This window comes from Sceloporus undulatus, chromosome 3 (genome assembly GCF_019175285.1).
Source record: "Sceloporus undulatus isolate JIND9_A2432 ecotype Alabama chromosome 3, SceUnd_v1.1, whole genome shotgun sequence".
Taxonomy (NCBI): Eukaryota; Metazoa; Chordata; class Lepidosauria; order Squamata; family Phrynosomatidae; genus Sceloporus; species Sceloporus undulatus.
The window spans coordinates 108,555,364-108,566,152 of NC_056524.1; the positions used below are offsets into that span (position 1 = coordinate 108,555,364).

Consider the following 10,789-nt stretch of genomic DNA (forward strand, 5'->3'; position numbering starts at 1 on the left):
GTGTTCACTGTAAAGGATGGATGGATGAAAGAAGAGAGGTGGGTGGGTCAGTGTTCCCAGGACAGATTACACTCTTGCATTTTGCCAGGGGATGGTTCCTTCTTAAATAATAGATAAAGAACAGTACTTACATTGACCTGTGGATAAATCAACTCAGGTTTTTAGGGTCAATTTTTTTACTAAAATTTCTACACTTATACATGAGTGTATACAGTAGCTTCCTGTGTGGTGTTGCATGTTGGGTTTGATTTCAGTTTTATAACATGCAGGTTACTCCAGAAAACAAACACTCAGCCATGCTTTGTAGTGTGATAGATGAACTGGTAAGCTTCCGAAGCAAAGTGCGCAATTTTGCCCTCGCTGCACCTGAAGCAACTGTCGGTCTGTCTGCTGAAGAAGCAAAACAGCGGGAGAAAGAGGAAAGACGGCGCCTATTGCAGGAGAGAGCTCCCCTTCTGCAAGCATGTGACAGTCTGCGTCAAGACCTTTCTCTGTATGGTATCACTATAAAGGTTTGTCTCCTCCTCTGTCCAGGTGCTGCTTGCTGGACATTTTGAGTATGTCGCCTCTCTGAGTTTGCTTTGGTGCTACTTTTCTTCACTCTGAACAGGCAGATCTTTCATTTTTGCATGTGCTGAACTGCAAACTGAACAGGAGGAACACTGTTTTACACTGAACCATCACATTCAATCAAAGCAAACTGTCCTTTTGTAAAGGCATGGGCAAAATGTGCTCCCTCAAACTTATTTTTGTGTCCAGACTACCCAGATCACTTTTTTCTGTCCCCCCACCTCCTTGATGAATTGTTTCTCCTAGAAGCCTCTAGGAACAGTAATTCACCTTTTAAATAGGTTACCAGATAACTGTTGGCTTTTCAAAACCAGAAGCAGATTTCAGCCACACTTAACTCTTCATTTTGAATTTTTGGGGAGCATTTTTGATACCCTTTGTATCCCGCAGTGAATTCCAGGGGCAAAAACTGCCCCCCCCCCCGCCCAATGCCATGCAGTTGCCCATCTCAGTTCTGTACTAAGCTACCCCAAATGTTGGCTCTTTTTGTTAAGTAGAAGTGAAGCTCTTGAGCATTAGGAAAACCATGACAGTTCTGAAGTCCTGTTGGAACATTTAAAGTGCCCAGACATGCTTTTCTGATAAAGGCAAAGAGAATGGTATCAACTTACTTGCCCTATACATACTAAGGGCAACTAATTAAAAAAATAATAGTTAAAAAGAAGAACCCTGAGGGTAAGGTTTGATTTTCTTATTGGCCTGATACATGTTTTGAGAGAGCGCTTTCACAGTAAATCTGAATTGGTACTGATCTTCTGTGAGCCAAGTAGTCTATGTTGTTACTAACAGCCGAGTCAGTTTTTTTAAAAAAATAGAAAAACAGATGGGGAGTTTGACCTGAACATAACTGATTACATAGTTTTTTATTATTATACAGTAAGCCCTTGGTATCCGCTGAGGTTTGGTTCCAGGATCCCCTGTGGATACCAGAATTCATGGATGCTCAAGTCCCATTATATACAATGGTGTAGTAAAACGGTGTGCCTTATATAAAATAGCAAAATAAAGGTTTAACTTTTTGGAATCTATATATTTATATATTTTAAAAATATTTTCAAGCCATGGATGTTTGAATCCGTGGATAAGAAATCCATGAAGATTGAGGACTGACTATAAGGTGTGGAGCAAAACTTGGGAAAGTTATTTGGTTAGACTATAATTCCCAGAATCCCCTAGCCAGACTGGTGACCGGCTATGCTAACTGGTGATTCTAGGAATTGTATTCCAGAAAGTAGCTTTTCAAATGTTTTAACAAATATTTTTAAATATCTGTATGCAAAGAGGCCTTGCAGCATCTTTTAGACTAAGGGTCGAAACAGACCGGCCCAAAGGGGTGGAGTGATGCCAGGTGGACCCTGCAGCAATCACACACTGTGGCCCCACTCTGGCTTTTTTCCAGTGCAAAAAGAGGCTGCAAAATGCTGCTTCTTTTTGTGCCGAACAAAGGGCAGCTTTTTGGCCTCTGCGATGCCTTTTTGGCATACCTATGGCATGTGGCGTATGAACGCTGCACTGTCACAATGCTGCCTACCATCTGGGTGGGCAGCATGATACTGGCTGTGGGGTGGCATCAAGGCGTGTGGTGTCCATATACCACTGCATACATGAATACGGTTAGCTCGTCTAGAGTACAATCCCATTATTTCTCAGCCGCAGCTTTATTTCATTTTTTACTGCATATACACTGTTATAGATACTGAAAACCTGTTTTTCGCCCTCCTTCACCATCCTCCCAGTGCCAATGCAGCTTAAAAAACTGGCTGGACAGAAGACCAGGAGGAAATCAGGGTAAAAAGACTTTCTAAAAAGGGGTGTCTTTAATAGAGCTTTTGGGAACTAAAGAATGTGCCTGTATTGTTTGTTAAAAAGTACACGTTTTAATCCCTTTTTTGGTTTTATTTTTGTTGTACACAGGATAGAAGCACAACCTCTACATGGGAACTCAGAGAGCAAAGTAAAGAGCTGGAAAAGAGCTGATGTATGAGTACAGATGGAGTGTTTTAAAAGAGTTCTTAATCTTCCTTGAATTGTTAGACTTCATATTGAAGCAGCCGAAATATTTCTTGTGATTTTCTGCTTTAAAATTGGAAATCCAGAAGCCTTTTCTTTTCTTTGTAAAGACTGGTGGTGAAGGTGACTGCCAATCTATAGCACTGGCTTTTCTATGTTTCTGTTTAGACCACCCATGACCATGTATGCTTTGCCACCTACATGAGAGCTAAACTGTGCATCCAGATATTTATTTTTTTTTAAAAAAGCAACCTTTTTCAATAGTGAAATTACAATTGTTAGTTTAATGACACAAGAGGTGAGTTGTCTCTCTGTTTTAATCTTTAAACTAGTAGTCTGCTGGAAATGATGCATAAAGGGGTAGATGGCAGTTTTGACATGCCTCTTAAGTGTTGATGCCTTTTGAAAAGCAAATTTGAGGACAGCATGTCTTATAGAAGTAAAATTAATTCTAAAATGACAAACATCTGGGAGACAAAATGCTCAGTCATAGATCCTTCTGTAAGAATGGGAAAGTTTGACTGGGCAATGTTAATGCATATATCATGCAAATGTTTTACTATATCATCTTTTCAGCATTGGCAAGTTCAAGGGTGTTTAAAAACTTAAAATAGCTGGTATCTCGGAGTCCTAGGAAGATCTCCAAAAATTCCTAGTGGTAAAAAAATTCTGTGGGGTGCAATTTTAGTTTCCAGGATGTTAACCCTTTTAAAGGAAACAAAAATATGCAAGTATGAAAGTTAAACTTGTTAGACCTCAGCTTTCATCAGCAGAACAGCAAAAGTGTGGGTCAGACTGTTTATCCTAAATCTGCCTTCCTAAAGAATACTTACTTACTCCAAAATGACAAACATGCAAATTGTAGTTTAAAAACAAATAATGAGTTTAATAAATACAGTGTGCCCGCATCATATGTGGGTTTGATATACAGGGCTTTCAGCATATGCTGAAAGCCACGCCGGAAGAAGCCTCGGCACACCCCAGAAGGGGCAATGGTGTGTGCACCTGTGGTGTGCGCACTGCGGCACTAGCCCCATTATTTTTAATGGGGCTTGAGCATACACAGAATTCCCCTTATGCGGGGGTGGTGGTCCGTAACGGATTCCCTGCGTAAGGGAAGGGCCCACTGTACATAACAAACTAAATCCTATCCTAACTTGTGATGGTTTGGGTATAGAGATGAAATCTCACCTATCTTTAATATAGCAGGGACTGTTCATTCAGAGGAGACTGCTACTCTGAATGAGACTGAGAAGAGACTTTTTATTATCTTGTGAGTCTGTTAAACAGTATCCAAGAGTGAGTGACCAAGACATGTTTAGATAGAATGAGACAGACAGAGGGAAGTCCTTGTCTATCTAAGGAGGGAAAGGAGAATGCAATACATACATTTTCTAACAAATTCAAATATGCTTAGGAGACCTTTTCCTTTGGATCAAAACTACCCTTTAAACTAATAACAGAGGCTTGCAAAATTGAGGGACAAAAACTTTAAAAAAAAATGTATGCTGGTCTTACAGGAATTTGGTGTTTGAAATCCAAAAGTGACCTCAAATCTGCTTATCATGTACATATTTTTCATAACTTGCTTTGATTTGACTGAATGAAATGATCCTCCAAAGAGTAAGACGACTTTCAAAACACTTTACTGATGTGAGATACAAAAAACTGTTCAAAAGCACTAAATAAAATTGCACTGGAGCATCAATGTCCACATTTAATCAAAGCTGAATAACAACTGAATTGATAAAAATATCAAATTTGTGAAAGAACTGGGTGATACAACAGTTTTATTGTGTTTTTCAAATTCAACATCCCAAAATACATTAAAAACAGATAAAATCTTAACAAAAAATGTTTTCATCGCAGGACTGTGTAATTTTGGCCAAAACTACTATCTCTCTAATGAATGAAGTCCAGTTCTATAAGAACAGGTTGCGTACTTTTAACTGTGGCTCTTTGAGTAGTCTTCTGTGTCCTTGTGTAAACAGGACCTGCACTAGCACAGTGGCAGGGTGGATAAAAGTGATTTTTTTTAATTGAAAAAACCCATAATTTTAAATTAAATGCTTTTTGAGGGAAAATCTATCCAAAGGTAGTTTTCTGTTTAAGATACATTATGGTCCAAAGGTTATTCATCATGAAACTGGGATCAGTTTTTAATTAAGTAACATGAGAATGTATATTCATGCAGTGTTAAATTTTTTGGTAAATGAATTCCATTAATCCACTCAGTGTCATGCTCTTCCAGAGGTTTCTGTAATATTATTCAGCAATTGTTTTGTCTACAGGATGTTACAACACAGATGCTTGGGTTCTCAAAACAGTGAATTTGTGTCCGCAGAGATCACTGTCACATTGTTCTTTTTGTAAATCTATGTACACAGAATCAGCCCCTTCTTAAATGCTAAGTTTCAAAACATTCAGTGGGATGGGAGTGGAATAAATCTACAGAAGCGAAGTGTGAGGAGGGAGGAGCAAACAGTAAAAATGAAAGTGAAACCTTTTCAGTAGAATACTCCACATATCTTTCGAACTTTGTGTGTATAGCCTGAGTTGTATCATGTTATTCTTTCCCTGGAGGAGAAAACCTATAATGGCATTGGCAACAGGTCATAAGAAACTCAGTTTGGGAATATTTTTATGAAGTTCTTCTACCTATCAGTAAGGTGAGCATATTTAAATTGTTATTAAGGTAATGATTATTTTTCTCCATCCAATAAATTACAGCAGAAAAAAATGTCCAAATATGAATGATTAACCTGTTAAACTGGAGATAGATATCTACAATCTCTTTCTAATAGTATAAACAAATCAGTATATTTATACATAGATAGATAAAACTTATCTAAAAAGTATTCTAAAAATGAAACCATCTGGTTCAAATTTTTAAGATCATACCAGCAGGAATGAATCTTTGGTAACTCTTGAGGTGTATAAAATATGTATTAAGTTTATAGCAAGGAAGAGTGCCCTTTTTGGGGGAGGGGGATTATATGATTGAGTCTTTCTGAATAGTGGTTTAATTGATTTAAATCAAATCCACTCTGTGCAGCAGTAATTGTCATACTCTAGTAGAATCTGAGATTGGAAGCACTGCTGATAAATGTCGGATGTAATTCTGCGGCCAGTTGGACACTGATAATCATGTTCCCCAAAAAACACCTTGTAAACAGTGCAGCCTCAGAAACATGGCCATTTCTTTTGTAATTCATTTAAAAAATTGATAATTTTCCTTCTTACATGATCTATATCATATGCATATCTTACCTAATTACAGTCGGCCCTTCATATACATGGATTTTTTATACATGGATTCAAGCATACACGGTTTGAAAATGTTCCAAAAAAGTATAAATTTACCTTGATGTTCCATTTTTTATTAGAGACACCATTTTGCTATGTCATTATACTTAATGGGACTTGAGCATACACGGATTTTGTTATACACGGGGGATCTTGGAACCAAACCCCAGCGTATAGCAAGGGTCCACTGTATATATATAAAATCAGTTTCAAAATTACACTGTGCCCTTGCCTTACGTGAGGGATCTGTTCTGGACCCCCTTCCGTAAGGCAAAAAGTACATATGCTCGGGCCCCATTAGATATAATGGGGCTCATGCTTGCTGTGTGGCCATGCATATGCACCGTGGGCACACGCGCTGTTCTCCTGGAGGCTTCCACATAAGCTGAACAAGCCTGCGTAAGGCGCAGGCTCACTGTATATACATTTCTATTTAAATAAAAATTTCCACCTTACCTCTCTACCAAGCATAACTGATAATTCGTGTTCGCATACAAGCTAACCAGTATTTCGGTAAATGAATACATTCCTTCTAAATTAATGAAATAAATAATTCTTCCGATATACTCATGATATCTATGCCTTAAATTAGTCCTCTTTCTTGATCATATTCTCTTTAACTCTGTATGATTCTAAGACTGGAGTGAGAGGAATCTTAGCCTTATTCCATATCTTAAATCCCAAATTATCAAGTAATGAGTTGTTTTTATATATTTCATAAACTTAATCCTCTTCATACATTTTTGCACACACACCCCCCCCCCCCCAGCATTTTACAACAGGCTCCCAATTTTTGTCTTAGTTGAACTATGTAAATGTCTGGAATGGAAGTTCTCTCATGTCCTTAAGTTTTATTATCCAATCTTTAATTGTAGGAATTGGATGGAGTTTCCCTTATTGTGTGTAGAGAAGTCTTGTTGCTGAAGTTATATATAAAATTATTTTCAACTACTTGTCCTCTACCTCTTTATTAATGAAGTGCGTCATATTGTCTAGATAAAACTCAGGGTTGGTATGTGGTGTGATTCGAAGAATTTGTGGCATAGTAGTTTCAAATTTTCCTCCAATATTTTTTAGCTAACTGGCAATTCTACCACATAGAGTATGAACCATTTTTCCCATGACATTTCCAGCATCTGTTATCAATATATTTAAATATTTTTGCCAGCTTTAATGGTGTTAAGTGCCAGCAATATAACATTTTATAGTAGTTTTCTTTGAGGTTTTGACAGAACATTTATGCATCTTTTTCCACGAACTTTCCAAATGATCCAACTACAGTTGGCCCTTTGTTTTTGCAGGGAATCCGTTCCGGACACACACACACACACACACACGCAAATGGAGGCTCACACATATTCAAACTTCATAGGTTTGAATGGGCACACCCCCGTGCGCACAGCCTGTGCGCGCATGCCATTGAAAACAGCTTATGTTGCCACTCTTGCAGGCAATCGAGGGCTTGGATCCAAGATCTGCAAGTTAGGAAGGGCAACTGTATAGCGTGCTGTACATAATCACTGTATCATTCATAGCTACTCCCATTTCAATAAAACTTTATAAAACTGCTATTTTCTTGCTTCACCATGATTAATTCATTCTTTTCTTCCTCCAACCCCTCTAATTTCAAGTCTATTTTGAATTTGTCAGATAATTGTGAAAGAACCACCACACATTTAGATCTTTTCTAATTCTTCTCTGGACATCTTACTTCTTTCCTAGATATCCTGATTAAGGAACATAATGATCTGACTAAAACAAAGGAAGAGCTTCATTTCTACTTTAAAGAAAAAAAATGCAAGGAGATTATAGCAATGAAAACTGTTTGGGATGTCAGTAAGAGACACATTCATCAAATTAAGAGCAGAAAGGATGTAAGTGAATGGAAAAAAAAAGCAAAAGATTGTGGAGGAGATTCAACAGAAGGAATTAAATGTTGAAATAAACAGTGAAACTGAAAAGAAATTAAGACTGTAGACAAAGATAGTTTGAGCAGGCAAACAAATGAGGGAGATGGTTGCCTCAGAAGTTAACGATACAGAAAAGAGAATAACAAATTGACTGTAAAGGAAAATCGTACACAAAACAAGATTCATATAAAGCAATATTTTGTGAATACTATTCTAATTTACATAAAGATAAAATGAGAAGAGCAAGAAATAAATAAAAAATAAAGATATATTTGGAAAAACAAAACATTACTAAACTGCCTGAAGATCAATGGAAAATATTACATGCATTTAGCACAAAAATAGAGATCTCGGTACTAAAAATATGAAAATTAATGAGACTTCCAGGACTAGTTGGCCTTTCTAAAAGAAGGTATACCAGATTCTTGGAATACAGCGATTATATTTAAGGGAAGGATTCTATTAATTTCTCAGACATCTAGAAACTTTTTATAAATAAGCCAGCTTCTAGTGGCAAGCTATTTCTCCAACCTGATGCCCTCCTGCTATATGGGACTACAAGCCTCGCCACTCCCAGTCACCACAGCTACTACCAACTGGGGTTCACAGGAGCTAGTCAGGAGCACAAGACTAACTACATCCAGAGAGGATTCATAACCCGAAATATATAAGTATAGAAAACAGTGCTTCAACTTCAATTTGCTGCATCGGTATTATTCGTATTTATTCGATTGTTACGCTGTACAAATACACATGCTTAATCACAATTACTAAACTTGGTGTAGTGCAAGATTAATACAATAAGATTTTGTGCCCAATCCATCAACTCTCCAAAGCACATAGACTATGGATGCTGGCCATGAAAGCCTTCGACTTCATAGATTTATTTCTTGCTTTAGAAGACACTATTGTGAACCACTTCAGATCAAACTTGACACTTAAGACAGAAGAAGACAAACTGATAAACGTCCGGGGTGGGTGGGTGGGTGGGTCAGAATTTAGCTGGGTTGGATACAATTTGCATGGAACCAGGTGTGAAAAAATTAAGGAATGCAGGTGCTGCATCTCAAACTTCACTTAAGCTATTAACGAATTCATGAACATCAATGCAGGCGACACTATAAATTTCTTATTTATAAAGAAGTAACTTACATTCAATCAAGACAGACATATTTCTTATGGTTGGTGCCACACAGAAAAGGTTCTGCTTCCAGAGCAACCATCAGAATACTCTAAAGCTGAGTAGCCCTAGTGGGCTTCACAATTTAGTTTCTTTCCACTGAGAGCAGCATTCTTGGGAGTGGTTTCATTTCGTTAGGTGTCTAACTTCCTTTCTTTATGTCTTTTTGTCTCCACTTTTAATTTCTTTATTTCTGTGGTTTAAAATATATTGGCTGGTGTCTTGTTAATGATTTACAATGGTGTAAGTCAGCATTATGCCATTGCAACTCACTTTTATTGTGGTTATAGGTCAGAACTCTTTCAACCATGCAATGACCAAAATCACCCCCAACCCTTATAGAATCATAGTTGGAAAAGACCACAGTGGCCATCCAGTCCAACCCTTGCCATGCAGGAATTCAGTCAAAGCAACCCCTGACAAACGGCCATCCAGCCTCTGTTTATAAACCTCCAAAGAAAGAGACTCCACTACACTCTGAAGGAGCCTATTCCACTGTTGAACAGCTCTGACTGTCAGGGATTTCCTCCTGAAATTTACATGGAATTTCTTTTCCTTTAGTTTGAATCCACTGCTCCTTAACTTTTTCATCAGGCCTAACATTCCCAGCTCCCTAAACTGCTCCTCATAGGGCATGGCTGCCAGCCCTCTCACCATTTGGCTCGCCCTCCTCTGGACATGTTCACCTTGTAAACAGCGCAGTCCACCCCCAATTCAGCCATTTTTGTGTGATTGGAGAGCAGTGAAATGAGTGAGGACACATCCAGCTATTTTCCTGTGGCTGGATTTCCTGCAACTAGCAACTTCAGAGAGATTCAGTGGTCCTTGGGAGCTCACTGCAGTTAACATCCTTGCAGCACATACAAGAAAACAGTTGAAGACATCATCACTCATCCCTTACAATACAGAAATAACCATGTTTCTATTTTTTTTAAGTATTTCCGCTTAGATTGATGTCAGGATTTTATAATCACAGTTTAAAAGTGGTATCAGTCTGTAATGCTTTGGATTTTTAATATATGCATACTGGGGCTTGTAGTTTTTGCCGCCTCTAGCGGCAAAATGGTCTACCCGGCTAGTGGGTGACCGTTTTTTGCCTCAGATGCTGCTGCAAATAACCACACGTTTCTCCTATTTTATCCTTCCTTCATTGGCTCCCCTTCCGCATCCGGTACAAGCTTTTATTATTGACTTTCAAAGCCCTCCATGGATTGGCCCCTCCTTACTTATCTGACCTTCTTTCTCCTTACATTCCTACTCGCACCCTCCACTCTTGTAGTCAAGGTCTCCTGTCACAGTGTAGGACTACCACTGCCTCCTCCCGAATTCATCCCTTGTTTGCTGCCCCTTACTCCTGGAACCTTCTTCCCCCACATGCACACCTCATCTCTTCTCTACCCAGTTTCAAAACTGAGTTAAAGACTATACAGTATTGTTTAGAGAAGCATTCCCAGAGGCGAGCCCCTCTCTGACCCAGGAAGCCTCCTTTTAACCATCCATTAAGAAGCCAAGCCCTTCCTCGTCCATCTGCCTTGGTCCAGGCCTTGGAGGTGGAGAAGAACTGCTGGACCTGATCTCATTCCCCATCACCACTCCCTTCTCCTTTTGTGTCGTGTCTTCTTAGATTGTAAGCCTGAGGGCTGGGAACCGTCTGACTAAAAGATTGTATGTACAGCGTTGTGTAAATTTACAGCGCTTTATAAATAAAGGTTAATAAATAATAATAATAATAATAATAATAATAATAATAATAATAATAATAATAATTGAACATTACTGGGGCTAACAGGTCAGGTACTTCACTTGTTTAAAA

The 10,789-nt window shown here is 38.4% G+C and overlaps 1 protein-coding gene across 6 annotated transcripts in view; it reads left to right on the forward strand.

Annotated features, from left to right (window-relative positions):
• The window catches only part of CARS2 (cysteinyl-tRNA synthetase 2, mitochondrial), a 34,744-nt gene extending 31,927 nt beyond the window's left edge, over positions 1–2,817 (forward strand). For all 6 annotated transcript variants that reach the window (XM_042457990.1, XM_042457991.1, XM_042457992.1 and 3 more), the window contains 2 exons: positions 270–512; positions 2,485–2,817. In XM_042457990.1, coding sequence (XP_042313924.1) covers positions 270–512; positions 2,485–2,547 — 306 coding nt within the window. In that variant the 3' untranslated portion in view covers positions 2,548–2,817. The remainder of the gene's footprint in view (positions 1–269; positions 513–2,484) is intronic.
• Positions 2,818–10,789: the final 7,972 nt, after the last annotated feature.